Below are 24,870 nucleotides of genomic sequence, written 5' to 3'. Positions count from 1 at the left end.
GTCTTGCCACAGATTCTCAATGTGATTTAGGTCTGGACTGTGACTGGGCCATTCTAACACATGAATATGCTTTGATCTAAACCATTCCATTGTAGCTCTGGCTGGATGTTTCGGGTCGTTGTCCTGCTGGAAGGTGAACCTCCGCCCCAGTCTCAAGTCTTTTGTAGACTCTAATGCCGCGCACACACGAGCGGAATGTCTGACAGAAAAAGTCAGACGGGAGCTTTTCATCGTATATTCTGATCGTGTGTAGGCCCCATTGGACTTTTCACGTCGAAAATTCTGACGGACCTAGAAAGAGAACATGTTCTAAATTTTTCCGACGGAACCAATTCCTATCGGGAAAACCGCTCGTCTGTATGCTTTTCCGACGTACCAAAAACGACGCATGCTCTGAAGCAAGTACGAGACGGAAGCTATTGGCTACTGGCTATTGAACTTCTGTTTTCTAGTCCGGTCGTACGTGTTGTACGTCACCGCGTTCTGGACGGTCGGAATTTGGTGTGACCGTGTATAGGCAAGACCGCTTGAGCGGAATTCCGTCGGAACTCCGTCGGAAAAGCCTTCAGAGTTTATTCCGATGGGAAAACCGGTCGTGTGTAACAGGTTTTTTTCTAAGATTGTCCTGTATTTGTCTCCATCCATCTTCCCATCAACTCTGACCAGCTTCCCTGTCCCTGCTGAAGAAAAGCATCCCCACCACATGATGCTGCCACCACCATGTTTCACGGTGGGGATGGTGTGTTCAGGGGGATGTGCAGTGTTAGTTTTCCCCACACATAGCGTTTTACTTTTAGGACAAAAAGTTGAATTTTGGTCTCATCTGACCAGATCACCTTCTTCCACATGTTTGCTGTGTCCTCCACATGGCTTCTCACAAACTACAAACAGGACTTCTTATGACTTTCTTTCACCAATGTCTTTCTTCTTGTCACTCTTCCATAAAGGGCAGATTTGTGGAGAACACGACTAATAGTTGTCCTGTGGACAGATTCTCCCACCTGAGCTGTGGATCTCTGCAGCTCCTCCAGAGTTACCATGGACCTCTTGGCTCTTCTCTGATGAATGCTCTCCTTGCCCGGCCGGTCAGTTTAGGTGGACGGCCAAGTCTTGGTAGGTTTGCAGTTGTGCCATACTCTTTCCATTCTCCGATGATGGATTGAACAGAGCTCCGTGAGATGTTCAAAGCTTGGGAGATTTTTTTTATAACCTAACCCTGCTTTATACTTCTCCACAACTTTATCCCTGACCTGTCTGGTGTGTTCCTTGGCCTTCATGATGCTGTTTGTTCACTAAGGTTCTCTAACAAACTTCTGAGGGATTCACAGAACAGCTGTATTTATACTGAGATTAAATGACACACAGGTGGACTCTATTTACTAATTAGGTGACTTCTGAAGGCAATTGGTTCCACTAGATTTTAGTTAGGGGTATCAGACTAAAGGGGGCTGAACACAAATGTCCCCCCACACTTTTCACATATTTATTTGTATCATTTATCATTTTCCTTCCACTTCACAATTATGTGCCTCCTTGTTGGTCTATCACATAAAATCCCAATAAAATCCATTTACGTTTTTGGTTGTAACATGACAAAACTGTAAAACCAGTCCATGGTGCTCTATGACCAGCTTGCAGTCAGTTCATGTTCTGTAGAGAAAATTATATGGACACTTCCTGGGGTCAAGCAGCAAGGACGTTCCTTTAGTATAGTGCCCAGTACAAAGCTTATTAGGAAAAATGTCCTCTTCTCGTTCCCTGATTAGCGACGCTTCCTCTTTAAAGACATTTAAACTTCAGGACTCAACATGTGAAGCTGCTGATGCCAAGAAGTTGGAGGATTAAAATATCTCAGCGGGAACGGGGCTGCTGGAGGAAAGTCACGTCGTCACCTTTCCTCTACTGCTGCAGAGCGCCAAGTGGGATAAAGGTGGTGGAGGAGACGCAGATGGGGAAAGTCACGATGGTCTGAAAATAAAGGAGGAGATAAATAAATAATGGATATACAACAAATAAACAAACACATAAACGAGTAAATAAAACGTTCTTTGTTCTCGGTGTATCAGCCTTGGTGTCTGTTGAGCAGCATTGCGTTAACACTTCGCGGTACCTGCGCTCGCCTTTGATGCGAGTTTTATTATAACATCCCCCGACTGGAATACCAAGACGCAGAAGAGTTGCATTCAAATCACTTTAAATTTGCGAGGAAAGTCCTGGACAGCCGCACTCAAAATGATAATCGCCTTTATTGATAAAAACAACAAAAATACATGCCACAGCAAGAAGTACAGGGAACTGACGCGTTTCACACTATAGTTAGTGCTTAATCAGCTATGATTAAGCACTAACTGTAGTGTGAAACGCGTCAGCTTCCCTGTACTTTCTTGCTGTGGCATGTATTTTATCAATAAAGGCGATTATCATTTTGAGTGCGGCTGTCCAGGACTTTTCTCACAAATTCATCGTTACAAGCATTGCCGGCACCTGAGGCTTCCAGTCTGGAGGAGAGGTTCCTGATTGACCTTCCTAGAGCGGTGATTTTTTTTCTCTCCATTCGAATCACTTTAATAAAGGAAGGAAAAGCAGAAGCGGGTCATAAGGGAGGCCTGTACTGAAAGTATATGTTGGCGCCTATGCAAAGCTCCCAACCGTCCCTGATTTCGAGGGACTGTCCCTGATTTGGAGCAATGTCCCTCTGTCCCTCATTCCTCCTCATTTGTCCCTCATTTTGGTCTGATCTATATAGATGTATATACAATGCACTTTTTATCTTTCAAAAATTGTTTTCCCAGCGCTAAACCTTTCATTTGATTTATAAATTGCTGCATTTGTAAATGTCAAAAGCCAATATAAAGGAATAGTAGTGGTAAAAAAGCACTTGTGGATTTAATTAACCTTTTTTTCGGTTAATTCTCCTTTAAGGGGGTGTGGCAGGGGGCGTGCCCTATGCCTATATACGTCTGTTAGTAGGTGTCCCTCATTCCAATCTCAAAATATTGAGATGCGTGGTCTATGGATTAAAGTGCATGCAAACCCTCAGGGGCTCATTTACATTCTTGCATTGTGTTAAGGCAGCCTATGCCACCGGATGGACTGCCCAAATAAGCTGATGTGCCGAAAAATCGCAAGCATCCCTTTTTTTTTTTTTTTTTTTGCCTTGGTGTGCTGGGCTGCCTTGAAACACATAATAACATTCATTGCTGCTCGTTGCATTACCCGCAACATGGAACTGCAAATAGGCCCTCAATTTATTTTTTTAGTATAACTGCCATGATGCCTCAATATATAGTTTGTTTTTAAAGGGTTAGTTCACCAAAAAATCTGCCTATACAGGTAAGGGGCACCTGCACACCTCCCAACTTTTTGAGATGGGAATGAGGGACACCTATCAGCAAAAGTATGCAGGCATAGGACACGCCCCTCTCTTTGATCTTGTATATTGCTGTTTTAAAGCCCCATTGGGGAAAACCTTTCCATATAGGACACACCCCTTGCCACGCCCCCTTAAAGGAGAATTGTAGAAAGAAAAAAAAAACAAGATTGGTTGAACCCACAAGTGTTTTTTTTTTACCATTAATATTCCTTTACATTGGCTTTTGGAATTTACAAATGCAGCAATTTAGAAATCAGATGAAAGGTTTAGCGCTGGGAAATACTTTTTGATAGATAAACAGTGAATTTTATATACATCTCTATAGATCAGACCAAAATGAGGGACAAGTGAGGGGGAAAGAGGGACAGAGGGACATTGCTCCAAATCAGGGACAGTCCCTCGAAATCCGGGACAGTTGGGAGCTATGGAGCACCTGTAGATAAAAACAAACTGTGCAGCTTTGACCAAAGTGGAATAACATCCTTGCTATAGGTGTAGGCCATTTACATTCCTCTAGAAGACTGTCTGAAAAACTCCCAGAGATGACTTAATCCCATCCTGCCTTGTTGCTCGGACATTGCTAAGACACTCCAGGCTGTTACTGTCCACCTCCACCGTCACAGCTGTCAAATCCCGGCACATGTGTGGTTCACTCATCTCAACCGTTGTAGCATCACCGAGCCAAAAGCTGCCGCGGCAGAGGAGAGGGAGCGCATGTGTTGGGGTTTACATTGTCTGGGAGTGTCTTAGCAACGTCCTAGTAACAAGGTAGGGCAGGATGATGTCATCGCTGGGAGTTTTTCAGCCAGGCTTTGGGAAGTACATAAATGGCCTACACTTATGGCAAGGGCTTTATCCAGCTTTAGTCAGAACTGCACAGTTTGTTTTCATCTACAGACCCCCCCCCCCTTACCTGCTAACCCAATTTATTGGTATAGACGGGATTTTCCCTTTATACGGGCAATTGTGCGACATTTATTTTATTTATTTATTTCAGGTACGCCATCAATTTACGCAGCGCTTTACATATACATTGTACATTCACATCAGTCCCTACCCTCAAAGAGCTTACAATCTAAGGTCCCCTAACTCACATTCATATACTAGGGACAATTTAGACAGGATCCGATTAACCTACCAGCATGTCTTTGGAGTGTGGGAGGAAACCGGAGTACCCGGAGGAAACCCACGCAGGGAGAACATGCAAACTCCAGGCAGGTAGTGTCGTGGTTGGGATGACATGGGGTGCATTTATGAATCGGTTTGAATAGGTTTCCATCAATCTATACATTGCTATATATACTCCAGTGGTGGCCGCTCCATAAGGGGCACAGGGGCGCCGCCCCCCCCCCCCCTCCACCAAGCGTCCGGCCTCCTAATCTACATGCAGGGCGCCGGACGCATGGATTCCAATGGGGGTTTTTTTTTTTTTTTAAGCACGTGATTAGAGCCAGAGGGTGGGGTCGGGGCGCAGAGCCCTGACCCCACCCTCTGGCTCTAATATTTCATGTTTTGGGGGGTTTTATGTTATTTTCTTTCCCAAAAATGGCTGATTTTAAGGTGTGTGAGAAATGTAAACATTGCCATGACAGCAGGTTGCTAAGCAACAACAAGCTTTATGTTTATTTGATGTATTCTCGGGTACAATGACTCGTTTTCACTTGTGTTTTTTGCTGGACGGCAGGCAGGTATGGTTATCAGGCTCTTTTGTGACCTCCAATAACACCAGCCTACACCTCCTCCACTGTATGTACGGGAAAACAAAGGGCACAGGCGCCACATCCAACATGGCGGCTTCACGCTGCCGCCGACGCACAGGAGGGCCGCCGCTGTGATTGGTCGCCCGCCCCCTCCTAACGTCACGACGTCACCTCTGGAACCCGGAAGTCCTGTAGTAGAAGCTGTCATCTGCCTGTCCCCGGGCTGGGATCATGCTCCTGGCTCACTTGCTGCTCCCCCAGCGCCTGCAGCAAGTGGCCGCCGTCACCAGCCGCCTGAGCTCGGCCTGCCGCGGCCAGGGGAGGCTGCAGGCTCATTCAATGCCTTGGATATCCTCCAGGGAGGCCAGCTCCCTGCCCCCAACCATTATAGAGGAGCTCCTGAGCAGGTGTGTGCCACCCCTGCCCCCCTATGAGACCAAAGACAAGACCCCTCCCCCGCCTGAGCCGCAGAGCTTGCACTTCATGCAGCAGTACGGGAGCCTGGACGCGGGCCGGAGGGCGGCCCTGCTGGCGGAGCTGGCGGCGGGGTACGGCGTGGACCATGCCCAGGTGACGGAGCTGAGCGAGAAGCTGGTCCAGGATCAGCAGAAGAGGGACCTGGGCACCGTGCTGCAGGTGGAGGACCGGCTCCGCTACTACCTCACCCCCCAGTACAAGGGGCTCTTCTGTCACATCAGCAAGCTGGAGGGGGGCGTCAAGTTCCTGGTGGACCTGAGAGCCGACATCATAGAGAGTATGGCGTCCAAGATGGCCGACGGCCCCCACATCCGGGTAAGACCCTCCTGCTTTTTGAGGCGCATCGTAATCCACACCGAAGAAGTTAAACGACAATAACCCCCAACATTGGTGTCAGTGAGTGCAATTATAACCCCCAATATTGGCGTTGGTGGAGGCAATCGCAATCCCCGTCATTGGCGTCGGAGGCAGTCGCAATCCCCGTCATTGGCGTCGGAGGCAGTCGCAATCCCCGTCATTGGCGTCGGAGGCAGTCGCAATCCCCGTCATTGGCGTCGGAGGCAGTCGCAATCCCCGTCATTGGCGTCGGAGGCAGTCGCAATCCCCGTCATTGGCGTCGGAGGCAGTCGCAATCCCCGTCATTGGCGTCGGAGGCAGTCGCAATCCCCGTCATTGGCGTCGGAGGCAGTCGCAATCCCCGTCATTGGCGTCGGAGGCAGTCGCAATCCCCGTCATTGGCGTCGGAGGCAGTCGCAATCCTCGTCATTGGCGTCGGAGGCAATTCCCATCATTGGCGTCGGAGGCAATTCCCATCATTGGCGTCGGAGGCAATTCCCATCATTGGCGTCGGAGGCAATCGCAATCCCCGTCATTGGCGTCGGAGGCAATCGCAATCCCCGTCATTGGCGTCGGAGGCAATCGCAATCCCCGTCATTGGCGTCGGAGGCAATCGCAATCCCCGTCATTGGCGTCGGAGGCAATCGCAATCCCTGTCATTGGCGTCGGAGGCAATCGCAATCCCCGTCATTGGCGTCGGAGGCAATCGCAATCCCCGTCATTGGCGTCGGAGGCAATCGCAATCCCCGTCATTGGCGTCGGAGGCAATCGCAATCCCCGTCATTGGCGTCGGAGGCAATCGCAATCCCCGTCATTGGCGTCGGAGGCAATCGCAATCCCCGTCATTGGCGTCGGAGGCAATCGCAATCCCCTTCATTGGCATCGGAGGCAATCGCAATCCCCGGCACTGGCGGACACCATCGCAACCCCCAACATTATTAATTTTCACACACATTGATAGTAGCATTTCCTTCATCCCCTGGATTGGTGGTCATAGCATTGAAAGTGGTAACTCTGCCCCCCCATATAAGTGGTCATGGTAGTGAAAGTGTTAACAACCCCCCCTTCCCCACACTGGTGGACCTGGCAGTGACCTGGCAACCCCCCCCCTCCTATATTTTATCTCTTACCCATTGCACAGTTCTGCGCCGATCCCTCTACTGAGGCCATGACTTTACTTTTACTGTAGGCAGAGATAACTCCGCCCACAGTACAGTCCCTCCCTTGCAGTTCCGGTTGCTGGAACACAGAGAAAGTTCCAGCAGCCGGCTGCCATTCTGCAATCCGACTTAGGGTCCTAGTAGCCCCGCAAGCCAGAGGGTGGGAACCAGGGGTGGGTGAGATCCCAGGATCGGTATTGGGGGCGAAGAGGTGTGAACGGGTCTCCAGGGTCTCCAACTTGTATCTCCAACCAAAATTACAAATAAGATAAAAACGTTACAATAATATAAATTGTTACAAAAAAAGTTGCAAAATATAAAATTTTACAGAAAATATAAAAATGTTATAAAATGATACAAATAATATAAAATGTTATAAATATAAAAAGATTACTATAATATAAATTGTTAGCAAAAAATATACAAAATATAAAATGTTACAGATTATATAAAAATGATATAAAATGTTATAAAAATATTACAATAATATAAATTGTTACCAAAAAATATATAAAATGTTACAAATATAACTTGTTAGAAATGTTATAACAATGTTACAAACTATAAAAGATTATTAATAGTGTAAATTGTTATTTATAATGTAAAATGTAATAAATGGTCACAGGAGCTGCAGTTCAGGTGTCGGGGGCTCCCTATAAATAGCGCTCCGCACGAGCGATTTGTTTTTAGCGTCAGGCCGCCGACACCTTCTGGCAGGTACCACAAATTTTCCCAACGAGGAGAAATCTGTATATATAGAAGTCCTTAATTGCCCCAATTTTATAATCAGTTGCGCTCGTGCTGTGCCATTTTTCATGTGTATTTTAAGCAGTTCTTGCATTGCGGCGGCTGGAAATGGTCCATTAACGGGGCGCTTTAACCTGTTGGTCTCAGCGGGACACGTAGTTGTAATGTTCACGTTTTTGGTGGAAGCCGCACTTCATATCTCGGTAGGTTGGAGTTTTTCTCTAATGGACGTTTAATCTTCATAATAGAAAAGGGAAGTGGGCCGTCCTTCCTTCTAATGATGAAGTTTATGAGATTAATGGAGAAAAGTTGTGCAGGAGAAAACAAAGGGAACGTTTGTGTGATTGATTGTGAATGTTTGTATCCCCCTCCCTAAAGCTTTATTAGTTAAAATACTTTTTTTTTTTTTTTTTTTTTTTTTTTATGTTTTTGGAGAAGGCAGTCCCTGTATACAATACATCAGAGGGTCAACGGCAATGGGGTATTCGCCCCCACTGAGATCAGGTCCTGGTAAATTCTTTCAAAACCTTCTGTGCCCCAACAGTAAAAAAAAAAATATAAATAAAGTTTATCCTCGCACAGTAAAAGTATGTTTTGAATCTGTGGAAGCCTCTGGATGGGGCCGTGTGTCACTGTGGAGGAAATGGGGGTCCTTTAGGGGGGTAGGGTTGCACCAATACTGCTATTGCAAATGCATGGATACTTTCAGGCTCGGTTTTTGCTGCAGGATTCACCCACTAAGACCCCTTTCACACTGTGCCGCCTAGGGCGTCAGTGGTAAAGTGGCACTACTTTGGCGCTGCTTTACAGTCGTTTTAGCGGCACTATTCAGCCGCTAGCATGGCGGTTTTAACCCCCCGCTAGTGGCCGAAAAGGGGTTAAATCCGCCCGCAAAACGCAGCCGGAGCCGCATTTTGCCGGCGGTATTGCAGCACTGCCCCATTGATTTCAGTGGGGAGCAGCAGTGGCGGAGCGATGAGTTAACTGCTCCTTCACCGCTCCAAAAGAAGCTGGAGTCAGCTTTCAGAATTTGCTGCTGGCGCTTTTTTTTTTTTTTTTTTTTTTTTTTAACATTTGAACTTAAAAATAAAAAGATATAACGATGGAGGGAAGTGTGTGAATAGCAGGTTCCTTTAACCAGACATTTTGTTCCAAAATTTAAGGAGAAAACAAAGTGTTTTCACGGAGCGCAGGTTCTGCGGGTTCATTGTCATGTTAGTCTTGGAGTGATTCTGCAGTAGCCTTCACTTTGTCTCAACAGCTGCTGAGATAAAATATCAGACACTCAGGGGGTGTGCATTGCGTTCATAGTTGCCACAATTGTGAAAAAATGTCCACAGTTTTTTTTTTTTTTTTTTTTTTTTTTTGCTATGCATAAATCAAGTCATAAATCAAGTCATTGTAGGTGGAGAATGCACTTACACTAGTTGCAGATTTTGGCCGTGCTACACACGGCCAAAAAAAATGTCATTGTACACAGGACGTGTGTAGCATGTCCACTCTACCTTGTCATGCTTCTGGGACCTCCTCCCAGTATACAGCAATTGTCGGCTTTAATCAAAGCTGGCATTACTATATACTCAGAGAAGGTGTCGGCAGCTGCAGCTGTCAGACTCAGTGTTTTAACAACCCCAGAGGGATTAGATAAAGTAACATATTGTTACATTTGTATTATTCATCTGTAGATCAAAGGGATGAAATTAGATCTGCAAATAATGTCAGTTAGAGGGCTTTCACACCGAGCCGTCAGCGGTAAAGCGGCGCTATTTTTAGCACCGCTTTACCGGCGCTATTTGACCGCTAGTGGGTGGTTTTAGCCCCCCCGCTAGCAGCCGAAAAGGGGTTAAATCCGCCCACAGAAATGCCGCCGGAGCAGCGTTTTGCCGGTGGCATTTCTGATTTCAATGGGGAGCAGCGGTGGAGGAGCGGTGAGTTCACCGCTCCTCCATCGCTCCAAAGAAGCTGCTGGCAGGACGTTTTGTGACGTTTTACCACTCCAGTGTAAAAGCCCTCAGGCTGAGCGCATTCTCCCAACCATCCAAGAACAGTTTTTGGTGAGGAACAATGCCCTTTTCCAGCATGATGGAGCAACCATAAGTCAACAGTGATAACTAAGAGTGGCTTGGGGAACAAAACATGGACATTTTTGGGTCCATGGCCAGGAAACTCCCCAGACCTTAATCCCATTGAGAACTTGTGGTCAATCCTCGAGGCGGGTGAACAAAAAAAAAAAACCTCACAAATTCTGACAAACTCCAGGCATTGATTGTGCAAGAATGGAGGGCGGCCATCAGTCAGGATGAGGCCCAGAAGTTGAGTGACCCCAATGCCGGGGGGGAATTGCAGAGGCCTTGGAAAAAGAAGGGTCACCACTGCAAATATTGACTCTTTGCATAAACTTCATGTCGTTGTCAATAAAAGCCTCGGACACTTATGAAATGCTTGTAATTATACTTAAGTATCCCATAGTAACATCTGACAAAAAGATTTAAAAACACAGAGGCAGCAGACTTTGTGAAAATGTAATATTTGTGTCCTTCTCAAAACTTTTGGCCACGGCTGTACAATACATACTCCAGACCAGTCCACTGTGAATACTGTGCTGTACGTTCTATACTCCAGACCAGTCCACTGTGAATGCTGTGCTGTACGTTCTATACTCCAGACCAGTCCACTGAATGCTGTGCTGTACGTTCTATACTCCAGACCAGTCCACTGAATGCTGTGCTGTACGTTCTATACTCCAGACCAGTCCACTGAATGCTGTGCTGTACGTTCTATACTCCAGACCAGTCCACTGTGAATGCTGTGCTGTACGTTCTATACTCCAGACCAGTCCACTGTGAATGCTGTGCTGTACGTTCTATACTCCAGACCAGTCCACTGAATGCTGTGCTGTACGTTCTATACTCCAGACCAGTCCACTGAATACTGTGCTGTACGTTCTATACTCCAGACCAGTCCACTGAATGCTGTGCTGTACGTTCTATACTCCAGACCAGTCCACTGTGAATACTGTGCTGTACGTTCTATACTCCAGACCAGTCCACTGAATGCTGTGCTGTACGTTCTATACTCCAGACCAGTCCACTGAATGCTGTGCTGTACGTTCTATACTCCAGACCAGTCCACTGTGAATGCTGTGCTGTACGTTCTATACTCCAGACCAGTCCACTGTGAATGCTGTGCTGTACGTTCTATACTCCAGACCAGTCCACTGTGAATACTGTGCTGTACGTTTCTATACTCCAGACCAGTCCACTGTGAATGCTGTGCTGTACAATACATACTCCAGACCAGTCCACTGTGAATGCTGTGCTGTACAATACATACTCCAGACCAGTCCACTGTGAATACTGTGCTGTACGTTCTATACTCCAGACCAGTCCACTGAATGCTGTGCTGTACGTTCTATACTCCATACCAGTCCACTGAATGCTGTGCTGTACGTTCTATACTCCAGACCAGTCCACTGAATGCTGTGCTGTACGTTCTATACTCCAGACCAGTCCACTGTGAATGCTGTGCTGTACGTTCTATACTCCAGACCAGTCCACTGTGAATGCTGTGCTGTACAATACATACTCCAGACCAGTCCACTGTGAATGCTGTGCTGTACAATACATACTCCAGACCAGTCCACTGTGAATACTGTGCTGTACATTCTATACTCCAGACCAGTCCACTGTGAATGCTGTGCTGTACGTTCTATACTCCAGACCAGTCCACTGTGAATACTGTGCTGTACGTTCTATACTCCAGACCAGTCCACTGAATGCTGTGCTGTACGTTCTATACTCCATACCAGTCCACTGAATGCTGTGCTGTACGTTCTATACTCCAGACCAGTCCACTGAATGCTGTGCTGTACGTTCTATACTCCAGACCAGTCCACTGTGAATGCTGTGCTGTACGTTCTATACTCCAGACCAGTCCACTGTGAATGCTGTGCTGTACAATACATACTCCAGACCAGTCCACTGTGAATGCTGTGCTGTACAATACATACTCCAGACCAGTCCACTGTGAATACTGTGCTGTACATTCTATACTCCAGACCACTAACGATCTCAGCTTTGCTCTGTAGAAGTTTTCTTCCCCTTTAAGGACTTTTTGTCCTCCAAGCTTCAATGAAATGTTCTTCAGACTCTGAAAATTCTGATTCAATTAAGTCAGAAATAGATTTAATTGTGCGCAGAGCGGCCCTTTTCACATCAAGTTGCCGTGTACTGGAAACAGATAAGAGAAAGCAAAAAAAAAAAAAAAATAAAACCCGTCCCGTGAATGCGAGCGTGCCAGAACAATGGCGTGCGCGGAGTACAGCGGCGAATCGCCATCAGCACAAATAAGTAAATAATCACTAAGAAAAAAAAAAAAAAAAGACAATTGAATAGAAATTTTCAGACAGGCGCAGCAATCCATCGGAAACGTCTCAATAAATTTAATTTCGATTTCTCATTACCGATCCCGGCCCTCTAAAAACTTTGCGATCTCCAGAATTCTGAGGAGTAAATACGGCGGGACGGGGAGGAAAATAAGTACATTTTTTTTATTTATTTATTTTTTTTTTAAAGAAAACATGGAATTGTTCAAATTTTTGCTTTTCTGAGCTAAAAAAAGATCCACTAATAGTTTTCTTTTGGACATAAAGCCTGTTTGCTGTTGAATGCGCCCGGTTTGTAGCGGCGAGTTATTTTCGGTACTAAGTGGCTGAATGAAATTTGAACAAAAGAGAGAGATGCGGCAAGAACTGACAATATGCGCCTTCCAGCTTCTCAAAATTGGCAATTTATTTTTTTTTTGGCCTTGGATTATTTGTGCTAAACTTTTTGCAGCTTGAATTTTTTTCCTGTGCTCAGGAACTTAACCCTTTCGCAGACCTTTTTTTTGTTTTGTTTTTTTTTTGTTTTTTTTTTTTTTTGTTTTTGTTTTTATGTAATAAAAGTTTAAAAAAAATAATTTTGGCTCAGAAGATCGGCATGTCGGAGTTGTATGAATTGTGACGATTTCTGGCTTGGACTGTAAGGGCTCTGAATGCCAATCAAAGCTCCTGTCGCTAAATAAAATGGGCACCTTGCAGTCCTGGTCACATGTTGCGTTTTGCTTTAAAAATGATCCCCCATGTCACTTTCTTGGTGCTTCAAAACGTTCTCCAAAGCCTCCATAGAAGTCTATGACAACGCTCGCTAACAGCACCTGCAGCTTTTGGGGGCTTTTATTCAGCTTTAGCTTTGTTTTTGGAGGTATTGCAGGTATGAGAGATCCCAGGATGCACTGGGAAACCAACAAGCGAACTGTAAATGCATCACCAGCAGTCACTTTCAGTTCATATGTATATATTCTGGGAGTGTCTGGTACAGACGTCACATCTGGTGTGGAGCAGCAGGAAGGTGAGCGGGGTCCAGACTGGACTCGAGCAACTAGCAGATGTGACAAGTGTAAGGGGACTGGAGAGTGAGGACTGAGGGGATTAGCAGAGCTGGGGGTTACAACTGAGCGGTGGATCAGCAGAGCTGGGGGTTACAACTGAGCGGTGGATCAGTAGAGCTGGGGGGGTTACAACTGAGCGTTGGATCAGCGGAGCTGGGGGTTACAACGGAGCGTTGGATCAGCGGAGCTGGGGGTTACAACGGAGTGTTGGATCAGCGGAGCTGGGTGTTACAACGGAGCGTTGGATTAGCGGAGCTGGGGGTTACCACCGAGTGTTGGATCAGCGGAGCTGGGGGTTACCACTGAGCGTTGGAACAGCGGAGCTGGGGGTTACCACTGAGCGTTGGATCAGCGGAGCTGGGGGTTACCACTGAGAGTTGGATCAGCGGAGCTGGGGGTTACCACTGAGAGTTGGATCAGCGGAGCTGGGGGTTACCACTGAGAGTTGGATCAGCGGAGCTGGGGGTTACCACTGAGAGTTGGATCAGCGGAGCTGGGGGTTACCACTGAGAGTTGGATCAGCGGAGCTGGGGGTTACCACTGAGAGTTGGATCAGCGGAGCTGGGGGTTACCACTGAGAGTTGGATCAGCGGAGCTGGGGGTTACCACTGAGAGTTGGATCAGCGGAGCTGGGGGTTACCACTGAGAGTTGGATCAGCGGAGCTGGGGGTTACCACTGAGAGTTGGATCAGCGGAGCTGGGGGTTACCACTGAGCGTTGGAGCTGGGGGTTACCACTGAGAGTTGGATCAGCGGAGCTGGGGGTTACCACTGAGCGTTGGAACAGCGGAGCTGGGGGTTACCACTGAGCGTTGGAACAGCGGAGCTGGGGGTTACCACTGAGCGTTGGAACAGCGGAGCTGGGGGTTACCACTGAGCGTTGGAACAGCGGAGCTGGGGGTTACCACTGAGCGTTGGAACAGCGGAGCTGGGGGTTACCACTGAGCGTTGGAACAGCGGAGCTGGGGGTTACCACTGAGCGTTGGATCAGCGGAGCTGGGGGTTACCACTGAGAGTTGGAGCTGGGGGTTACCACTGAGAGTTGGAGCTGGGGGTTACCACTGAGAGTTGGAGCTGGGGGTTACCACTGAGCGTTGGAGCTGGGGGTTACCACTGAGCGTTGGAGCTGGGGGTTACCACTGAGCGTTGGAGCTGGGGGTTACCACTGAGCGTTGGAGCTGGGGGTTACCACTGAGCGTTGGAGCTGGGGGTTACCACTGAGCGTTGGAGCTGGGGGTTACCACTGAGCGTTGGAGCTGGGGGTTACCACTGAGCGTTGGAGCTGGGGGTTACCACTGAGCGTTGGAGCTGGGGGTTACCACTGAGCGTTGGAGCTGGGGGTTACCACTGAGCGTTGGAGCTGGGGGTTACCACTGAGCGTTGGAGCTGGGGGGTTACCACTGAGCGTTGGATCAGCGGAGCTGGGGGGTTACCACTGAGCGTTGGATCAGCGGAGCTGGGGGTTACCACTGAGCAGAGGGGGATCAGCGGAGCTGGGAATTAACCGAGTTTAAGTAAGACTAAACAAGCCCTAAAAATGTTTGCGCAGAAGCGTGGTCTTGGTGTAGAATCCACTTGTCAGGCCAGAGTTCCGATCTTTTTCTCCGAACAAATTCCCGAAACCTTTTCAGAATTTCCAAGTAACAATGTTGGTTGACGTTTGTACCATGAACTCGTAGTGAACTATCCTATTGTGATGAAGAGGCTTCCCGCTTCTCGTGTCATTGTGGACATCTTCCTGCCCCTCTTTAAACTGCCTATAGCCTTCAAAAACATGGGATTTCTTCATGGAATGTTCTCCAGAAGTCGTTGTAACAGCTGAAGTGTAACTCACATTTTTGGCAATTATCACATAAAATTTGTTCACGGATCTTCCTCCCCTCCACCCAGTAGCACTCGCCATGTGGGTCCTGGGCCTGCAGGTAGAACAGTGGAGCTCAAGAAGGATGGGGGGGGGGCACACTTTGGGGTCACAAAGGAATCGAACAGCTTTACAGCCACAAGATCACTTTCATTAGGAAGCCAGCAGTCGGCTTGAAGAGTGTACACACCACTTATGGAGATGCCAGTAAATACGTTAAAGAGGAACTTCACTCAGGTTCAGGAAAACCTCAGCAGCTAGAAATACTGCAATTGTTGACCTATAAGATACACATACCAGCCAATGAAGTCCATCGCTGTCCTCCACGCACCTGATTCTTTACAAGGCTTCTGATCTTCTCTGCCGCCATCTTGCATTCAGGAGGCGGCTGTCACTTACTGGCCACCTGGCTCCTACTGCACATATACGAACAAGGACTGCAGGTATACTGGCCCTGTAGCCTCCTGGGATGTGTGACGTGTATCTCAGGAGTATGCTGGTGAAGAGGGTGGCTACGTTTCTACATACAGTGGGACCAGGACAGGGTGGGCTACGATCCTCCATACAGTGGGACTAAGGCAGGGTGGTCTACGTTCCTCCATACAGTGGGCCTAAGGCAGGGAGGGCTACGTTCCTCCATACAGTGGGACTAAGGCAGGGAGGGCTACGTTCCTCCATACAGTGGGACTAAGGCAGGGAGGGCTACGTTCCTCCATACAGTGGGACTAAGGCAGGGCGGGCTACGTCCCTCCATACAGTGGGACTAAGGCAGGGCGGGCTACGTCCCTCCATACAGTGGGACTAAGGCAGGGCGGGCTACGTCCCTCCATACAGTGGGACTAAGGCAGGGCGGGCTACGTCCCTCCATACAGTGGGACTAAGGCAGGGCGGGCTACGTCCCTCCATACAGTGGGACTAAGGCAGGGCGGGCTACGTCCCTCCATACAGTGGGACTAAGGCAGGGCGGGCTACGTCCCTCCATACAGTGGGACTAAGGCAGGGCGGGCTACGTCCCTCCATACAGTGGGACTAAGGCAGGGCGGGCTACGTCCCTCCATACAGTGGGACTAAGGCAGGGCGGGCTACGTCCCTCCATACAGTGGGACCAGGGCAGGGCGGGCTACGTCCCTCCATACAGTGGGACTAAGGCAGGGCGGGCTACGTCCCTCCATACAGTGGGACTAAGGCAGGGTGGGCTACGTCCCTCCATACAGTGGGACCAGGGCAGGGCGGGCTACGTCCCTCCATACAGTGGGACTAAGGCAGGGCGGGCTACGTCCCTCCATACAGTGGGACTAAGGCAGGGCGGGCTACGTCCCTCCATAAAGTGGGACTAAGGCAGGGCGGGCTACGTCCCTCCATACAGTGGGACTAAGGCAGGGCGGGCTACGTCCCTCCATAAAGTGGGACCATGGAGAATAAAGGTAGCCACCCTCTAACGGGAAGTCCAATCACAGCAGCAAAAACGAAGGAGTTCAGAGATTTGGAAGACGCTGAGAGCAATAGAAGGGACTTTCTCTTCTCCTTTTTCTGCCTTAGGAAAGCAGTCTTAACAAACAAATGGCCCCTGCCCCCACCTATAACTGGCCTTCACAGCAAGGAACACATGGAAAGGTTTTCACATGAAAGACAAAAACAGAACATTCCATGGCTCAACTCGCCAACCAGTCTGCCAACCGACCAAATTAACCCGTCCAACAGTCAGCGTTAAAAACAGGGGTTTAGTTGGCACGCATTTGCAAACGCATGCATAAGCTGCAAGGCCTCTTCACGGCACCCTGTGTATTGCTTGCAGTCCTAACGCTACTGAATTTATAAGCGTCTCTACAATGGAAGCACATGCATTAAATGGATAGATAAGGGCAGGTGGGCCTGGAGGCAGCCCAATGCCCCCCCCATTCATTAGCATTAGGACTGCAAGCAATACACAGGGTGCCGTGAAGAGGCCTTGCAGCTTATGCATGCGTTTGCAAATGCGTGCCAACCAAACCCCTGTTTTTAACGCAGACTGTTGGACGGGTGAATTTGGTCGGTTGGCAGGCTGGTTGGCGAGTTGAGCCATGGAATGTTCTGTTTTTGTCTGTCTTAGGAATGCAGTCTATAGTTTATTTTAAGTGAAAAGTTGTATTTTTGCTGTTGAACTTTAGGATGACATTTGGATTTATGTTGAAGCTTTTGTGTGTCTGCAGGAGATGAACGGGGTCCTGAGGAGCATGCTGTCAGAGTGGTTCTCCGTAGGATTCCTCCATTTGGAGAGAATTACATGGCAGTCTCCTTGTGATGTTCTGCAGAAGATCAGCGAGTAAGTGCACTTCCTGCAGATAATTGCTTTTGGAATCCTAAATTTATTTTTTTTAGTTTATTTTTTTTCTGCATTATTTTTTTTCTTAGTAGCAGATAATGGAGAGAGATGAGTCTCTGTCATGCTGGATATTTCTGCCTATGTTCACGATGGAGAGATTTCTCCTCACTTCCTGTGTGGCCAAGAGGACAGGATATGGGGGGGAGGGGGACGACGACAACAGCCTGACCGAGGTTATTCTCCCTCCACACTCTGTATAGAGAAAAAAAGTGTGATTTTTCAGTGGTTGTAAAGGCTAAAGGTTGTTTTTTTTTTGTTTTATTATTATTATTTTTTTTTTATCACTAAACCTACATCATAAAAAAAAAAAAAAAGACTCTCAATAAATGGCGTATTCCACGCTATTCATACTCATCACTATGAGATTCCTTTTCTATATTCTGCAAAAATCCTGGTTGATTCTGCTGCTCTCTCTCTCCCCCTCCTGTCCATGTCCCCCATTCAGATAGGGATTTTGCAGCTGTTGTGTCAGCTCTGCACTTGCTTAGTTTTCAGTAATTTTCTACACTGAGCATTTCCTCCCCATCACATCTGAGCAGCCCATCTGACTATAGAGACACACATGTGGGCGTATACACGATTACAGGCCACTCCCTCCCTCCTCCTCCATGCCCACTAACCAGCTAAACACAATGGGGGGGGGGGTGGGATATTACATGTAGATTGATGGAGGCTTCACCTCCCTCTTATTCTAAGACACAGGCTGGAGGGGCATGAGACGGCCAGTGACTGGCAGAAATCCGCTCACACCATATTATTCCCACAAAATAATAAAGATTTGATTTCAAATATATATTTGTATGATTTAAAACAGTTTAATGATATTTATTTTTACTCCAAAGGCTGTTTTTTTTATTATTATTATTATTATTATTATTATTATTATTATTATTATTTTGAACATGTGACCAGCAGCAGAGGACTAGAAGCCCCTCCTACTTATGTTTCCCTGCAGACAGGCTGGGAGAGAGCTGGGTCACGTGACAGCTGGATATCCATTAGGAAAAAGGGGCTTAATTATTTTATTTAGTTCCCACTAAATAGTAGAACTATAGGCAAATCTCTTTTTTTTTTTTTTTTTGGATAGAGTAAGGAAGGGTCACAACTAGGGATGTACCAATATCTGTGCTCATTCCAAGCATTGCGCGAGTATCGGTACTCGTCCAAATGCTCCCAATACCGAAAATGATACTTTGCAGTGCAATTTGCGTCAAATACAAAGTCGCACTGCAAAGTGTTAAAAAAAAAATAAAAAGGAACTAAAGCGCCATCTAGTGGACAATTTAATAAAATGTTAGACCTCACAGTACATATCTGGCCACATGCAAAATAATCTGCATAGGTGTTCGGGCCGCTGGAGTAGGGGCTGTCCGGGCCCAAAGCAGACTTCACTTCCACCCTCTACCCCACATCACTTCCACCCTCTACCCCGCATCACTTCCACCCTCTACCCCGCATCACTTCCACCCTCTACCCCGCATCACTTCCACCCTCTACCCCGCATCACTTCCACCCTCTACCCCGCATCACTTCCACCCTCTACCCCGCATCACTTCCACCCTCTACCCCGCATCACTTCCACCCTCTACCCCGCATCACTTCCACCCTCTACCCCGCATCACTTCCACCCTCTACCCCGCATCACTTCCACCCTCTACCCCGCATCACTTCCACCCTCTACCCCGCATCACTTCCACCCTCTACCCCGCATCACTTCCACCCTCTACCCCGCATCACTTCCACCCTCTACCCCGCATCACTTCCACCCTCTACCCCGCATCACTTCCACCCTCTACCCCGCATCACTTCCACCCTCTACCCCGCATCACTTCCACCCTCTACCCCGCATCACTTCCACCCTCTACCCCACATCACTTCCACCTTATACCCCGCATCACTTCCACCTTATACCCCGCATCACTTCCACCCTCTACCCGCATCACTTCCACCTTATACCCCGCATCACTTCCACCTTATACCCCGCATCACTTCCACCCTCTACCCCGCATCACTTCCACCCTCTACCCCGCATCACTTCCACCTTATACCCCACATCACTTCCACCCTCTACCCCGCATCACTTCCACCCTCGACCCCGCATCACTTCCACCCTCGACCCCGCATCACTTCCACCCTCGACCCCGCATCACTTCCACCCTCGACCCCGCATCACTTCCACCCTCTACCCCGCATGACTTCCACCCTCTACCCCGCATCACTTCCACCCTCTACCCCGCATCACTTCCACCTTATACCCCGCATCACTTCCACCTTATACCCCGCATCACTTCCACCTTATACCCCCGCATCACTTCCACCTTATACCCCGCATCACTTCCACCTTATACCCCGCATCACTTCCACCTTATACCCCGCATCACTTCCACCCTCGACCCCTGCATCACTTCCACCCTCGACCCCGCATCACTTCCACCCTCGACCCCGCATCACTTCCACCCTCGACCCCGCATCACTTCCACCCTCGACCCCGCATCACTTCCACCCTCGACCCCGCATCACTTCCACCCTCGACCCCGCATCACTTCCACCCTCGACCCCGCATCACTTCCACCCTCGACCCCGCATCACTTCCACCCTCGACCCCGCATCACTTCCACCCTCGACCCCGCATCACTTCCACCCTCGACCCCGCATCACTTCCACCCTCGACCCCGCATCACTTCCACCCTCGACCCCGCATCACTTCCACCCTCGACCCCGCATCACTTCCACCCTCGACCCCGCATCACTTCCACCCTCGACCCCGCATCACTTCCACCCTCTACCCCGCATCACTTCCACCCCTACCCCGCATCACTTCCACCCTCTACCCCGCATCACTTCCACCCTCGACCCCGCATCACTTCCACCCTCGACCCCGCATCACTTCCACCCTCGACCCCGCATCACTTCCACCCTCGACCCCGCAATCACTTCCACCTTATACCCCACACAGGGTCCCAGAACTTCTCCTCCAGCCCTTTGAGCACCTCCAGCGCCTTGATTTGCCATCATCGGCAGGACAGGGACACCCATATAGATTATTTTACATTTGTACTGTGTGAGTAATAACATTTTTTTTCTTTTTTAAAACTGCCCACTAGGTGGCGTTTTTTTCCCTTTCTATACACACACAGGAGCAGTGGGAGGAATCGCATCACATTCATGTTGAAATTGCATGCGATTCTTTGCAGTGAAAATTGCGCCAATTTTTTTTTTTGTGTCAATGCAGATCGCATCACAAAGTATCGGTGCTCGGTATCGGCGAGTACTTGACCAAAAGTATTGGTACTCACTGATTAAAAAACGGTATCGGTGCAACCCTAGTTATAACCCCTGTCAGATTTTTTTTTTTTTTTCACTATTCTCCATTCAGAGAGCTGTCCCAGCGCAGGGGGTGGAGGGGGTGTTGGCTCAGAGAGCTGTCCTAGCACAGGGGGTGGAGGGGGGTTGGCTCAGAGAGCTGTCCCAGCGCAGGGGGTGGAGGGGGTGTTGGCTCAGAGAGCTGTCCCAGCTCAGGGGGTGGAGGGGAGGGGGAATTGGCTCAGAGAGCTGTCCCAGCTCAGGGGGTGGAGGGGAGGGGGGGTTAACTCAGAGAGCTGTCCCAGCTCAGGGGGTGGAGGGGAGGGGGGGTTGACTCAGAGAGCTGTCCCAGCGCAGGGGGTGGGATTGGCTGAGAGCTGTCCCAGCGCAGGGGGTGGGGGGAGGAATGGCTGAGAGCTGTCCCAGCGCAGGGGATGGGGTTGGCTGAGAGCTGTCCCAGCGCAGGGGGTGGAGGGTGGGGTTGGATCAGAGAGCTGTCCCAGCGCAGGGGGTGGAGGGTGGGGTTGGCTCAGAGAGCTGACCCAGCACAGGGGGGAGGGGGGGTTGGCTGAGAGCTGTCCTACCACAGGGGGTGGAGGGGGGGTTGGCTCAGAGAGCTGTCCCAGCGCAGGGGGTGGAGTGGCTCAGAGAGCTGACCCAGCACGGGGGGGGGGGTTGGCTCAGAGAGCTGTCCCAGCCGGCCGAAGAACTCCAATGGCAGTAATCACCTGCTATGAATCCAACATGCTGGTTGCACCCAAGTCAATGGATTGGGTATATTCAGCCTGCCCATACATGGATTGGCCGGTCCCTGCTGAACTGGCTGAGATCCATCTATGGTCGGCTTCAGCCTTTTATTCCTTTCTGCGTCTCCAATATTTGTCTCTAATTCGCTGTCATGTGACTGTCCTTTCAGGTACGAGGCGGTGCATCCGGTCAGGAACTGGACAGATATGAAGCGCAGAGTGGGACCGTACAGACGGTGCTTCGCCTTCACCCACAGCGCCATGCCTGGCGAGCCTCTCATTGTGTTACATGTAGCTCTGATGCAACATATTACAGGCAACGTCAGGCAACGTCCAGGTGAGTCCATGTGACCTGCAGAAGGCTTTGTTGTGAATGGATCCATTTATAGAGAATGTAAATCCCCAACAATGAACTTCTCTTCTATGTCTTTGTGCTATCTATGTTCTTTGTTATATTTGTTCCATAAGTCCAAAAAAATACTTGTTGATCCTGCCAAAAATGCTGGGAGCTGATAACTTCCTGTAGTCGCGGCCCGTGCTGCGTTCTTATCAGGTGTGTTATTCCTCGTTATCTTGGAGGACTAGAAAATGTCTATTTTATGGAGAAGAGGGGGGGGGGGAATAGTTAATAAAACCCATGTGATGGCATTGGGCAGCTGATAGGTCATTATGGGTCTCAAATGTCTCCCCCCCCCCCCCCCCCCCCTTCACCATCTGACTGAGCACAGATTGGTTTGATGTGCCTCCTGGCTCGTCTCTGTACCCCCCCTCCACATCCCTCCTAAGCAATTGGCAGCAGAGAGGAGGGTTGAACTCCTACAGATCCTGCACCTCTCGGTGCAGCCGCAGCACCCCCTAGTTTCTGAGTCCCCTGGTGTCAGCACTCGGCAGACTCCGAAAGCTGACTTCAGCATTCCTCTGGTCCTGCACTTTCTGCTTTCCATCTCTGCCCCCCCCCACCCCACTTTCTGCTTTCCATCTCTGCCCCCCCACCCCATCTCAACAATCGTTAGCAGAGAGTAGGACAGGACTCCTCCTACAGATCCTGCACCTCTCTGTGCAGCCGCAACAACCTATCATCTCCACCTCCCCTGATCTCCACGTTCAGCAAACTCCAGCAGCTGACTGAAGCCCTCCTCTGGTCCTCCTCCAAACCCTGCACTTTCTACGTCTCATCTCTGCCCCCCCCCATTTCAGCAATCGGCAGTGGAGAGGAGGACAGAACTCTTCCTACAGATCCTGCACCTCTCTGTGTAGCTGCAGCACCCCCTTGCCTCCCCCTCTCCCTGGTTTCAGCATTCAGCAAACTCTGGTCCTCCTCCAGCCCTGCACTTTTTGCTTCCCATCTCTACACCTCTACCCCCCCCCCCTTGTGTCTCTGTAATCGGCAGCAGAGAGGAGGACAGAACTCCTTTTACAGATCCTGTACCTCTCTGTGTAGCCGCAGCACCCCCTTGTCTCAGCTTTTGGCAGACTCTGGAAGCTGACTCCAGTCAGTCATCCTCTGGTCCTCCTCTAGACCTTGCATTTTCTGCTTCTTAACTCTGACCCCTCCCCCCCCCCCAATCTCAGCAATTGACAGCAGAGAGGAAAGTACTCCTCCTACAGATCCTGCACCTCTCTGGTCAGCACCCCCTTGTCTCCGCCTCCTCTGGTCAGCACCCCCTTGTCTCCGCCTCCTCTGGTCAGCACCCCCTTGTCTCCGCCTCCTCTGGTCAGCACCCCCTTGTCTCCGCCTCCTCTGGTCAGCACCCCCTTGTCTCCGCCTCCTCTGGTCAGCACCCCCTTGTCTCCGCCTCCTCTGGTCAGCACCCCCTTGTCTCCGCCTCCTCTGGTCAGCACCCCCTTGTCTCCGCCTCCTCTGGTCAGCACCCCCTTGTCTCCGCCTCCTCTGGTCAGCACCCCCTTGTCTCCGCCTCCTCTGGTCAGCACCCCCTTGTCTCCGCCTCCTCTGGTCAGCACCCCCTTGTCTCCGCCTCCTCTGGTCAGCACCCCCTTGTCTCCGCCTCTTCTGGTCCTCCTCCAAACCCTGCACTTTCTACTTCCCAGCTCTGCCCCCAGCGGCACAAGGTAAGGGGGTGATATAAGGGAGAGGTGGGGGCTCTTGACATCTGATTTAGGGGGGGGGTGTTCTGGACATCTACTCTACCCGCAATGAAATTGAGTTTGACCCATCCCCCCCCGGTATGAGGATCACTTGTGTCTCACTTTTCATACATCATGCTTGTTATCAGAACGGTTTGGAAATTACAAGCGGTCACAAAGGTGTTAATTTCGCCCCATTTATATATAGATGGGATTTTTTCTTCTTATTTCCTTCAAAGCGTTTTCCTCATCAGAAGCCGTTTTCCTCACCTAACAAAAGGGGGTTTAATTGTCTAAAAAATGAATTGTCGGCTCACACTGCAATTATAGCAGCTGGACGCCCATGGATAGTAAATGCCACTCCAGCCTCTGATTCTAAAAAGAACTCGCTGGAAATAATAGGAAGAAAAGGCGGCTAATTCATGGAGATAAAACCTCCGACACCCTGGAAGTTGGAGCGAGTCGGCCCGTAGCGTGCTGTGCGGCCCCACCGCTGTGCAGATTGGACCCCCACTCAGCCGCTAAATGACTCGTGCGTCCGATGTGAATGGAACTTGTGACCTTTTTTCAAATGCAAAGATGAGAACAAAAAAAAACTTCAGTGATTTAGAGTAAAAATAATGGGGGGGGGGGGGGGGGGGGGGGGCAGTTCAGGGCACCAATCAACTCGTTCTGTATAATGAACTCATGTTCTACTTATACGTTCTTTATATACTCCACCAATTCCGGAGGAAAGAAAGAGAATTTCCATCACATTGAATATCTAAAATGCTCTTTAACCCCTTCAATTCCCGTCACTTTCACCCTCTTCCTGCCCAGACCAGTTTTCAGCTTTCGGAGCTCTCACACTTCGACAATTGCGCGGTCATGTAACGCTGTATCCATATGAAGTTTTTATCTTTTTATTTTTTCACACAAATTGAGCTTTCTTTTGGTGGTATTTAATCACCTCCTGGGTTTTTTTTTCCTAAATTAAAAAAGACCAAAAAAAAAAAAACACTTTTTTTTTTTCTTGTTTCTGTTATAAAAATTTGCAAATAATCTTCATTCATGAATTTAGCCCAAAATGTATTCTGGCTCCATTTCTTTGGTGAAAATAATCCAAATCAGTGTATATTATTTAGTGTGTGGGAAAGTTATAGAGTCCACAAACTATGGTGTGTATGTATGTGTGTGTATATATGTGTATATATGTGTATGTATGTATATATATATATATATATATATATATATATATATAATTTCTGAAAATTGATCAATACTGATGGCTGATCTAATTCCTTGAGGCCCG

General features: G+C 49.0%; 1 protein-coding gene across 1 annotated transcript in view; it reads left to right on the top strand.

Moving 5' to 3' along the window:
* The first annotated feature begins 5,237 nt into the window (after positions 1–5,237).
* MLYCD (malonyl-CoA decarboxylase) overlaps positions 5,238–24,870 on the top strand; it is a 57,269-nt gene continuing 37,636 nt past the window's right edge. The window contains exons 1-3 of the mRNA XM_073605914.1: positions 5,238–5,865; positions 17,273–17,385; positions 21,665–21,818. Coding sequence (XP_073462015.1) covers positions 5,305–5,865; positions 17,273–17,385; positions 21,665–21,818 — 828 coding nt within the window. The 5' untranslated portion in view covers positions 5,238–5,304. The remainder of the gene's footprint in view (positions 5,866–17,272; positions 17,386–21,664; positions 21,819–24,870) is intronic.

The sequence above is a fragment of the Aquarana catesbeiana genome, linkage group LG11 (assembly GCF_042186555.1).
Source record: "Aquarana catesbeiana isolate 2022-GZ linkage group LG11, ASM4218655v1, whole genome shotgun sequence".
NCBI classification, from domain to species: Eukaryota; Metazoa; Chordata; class Amphibia; order Anura; family Ranidae; genus Aquarana; species Aquarana catesbeiana.
This window is presented reverse-complemented; position numbering and strand designations above follow the sequence as displayed.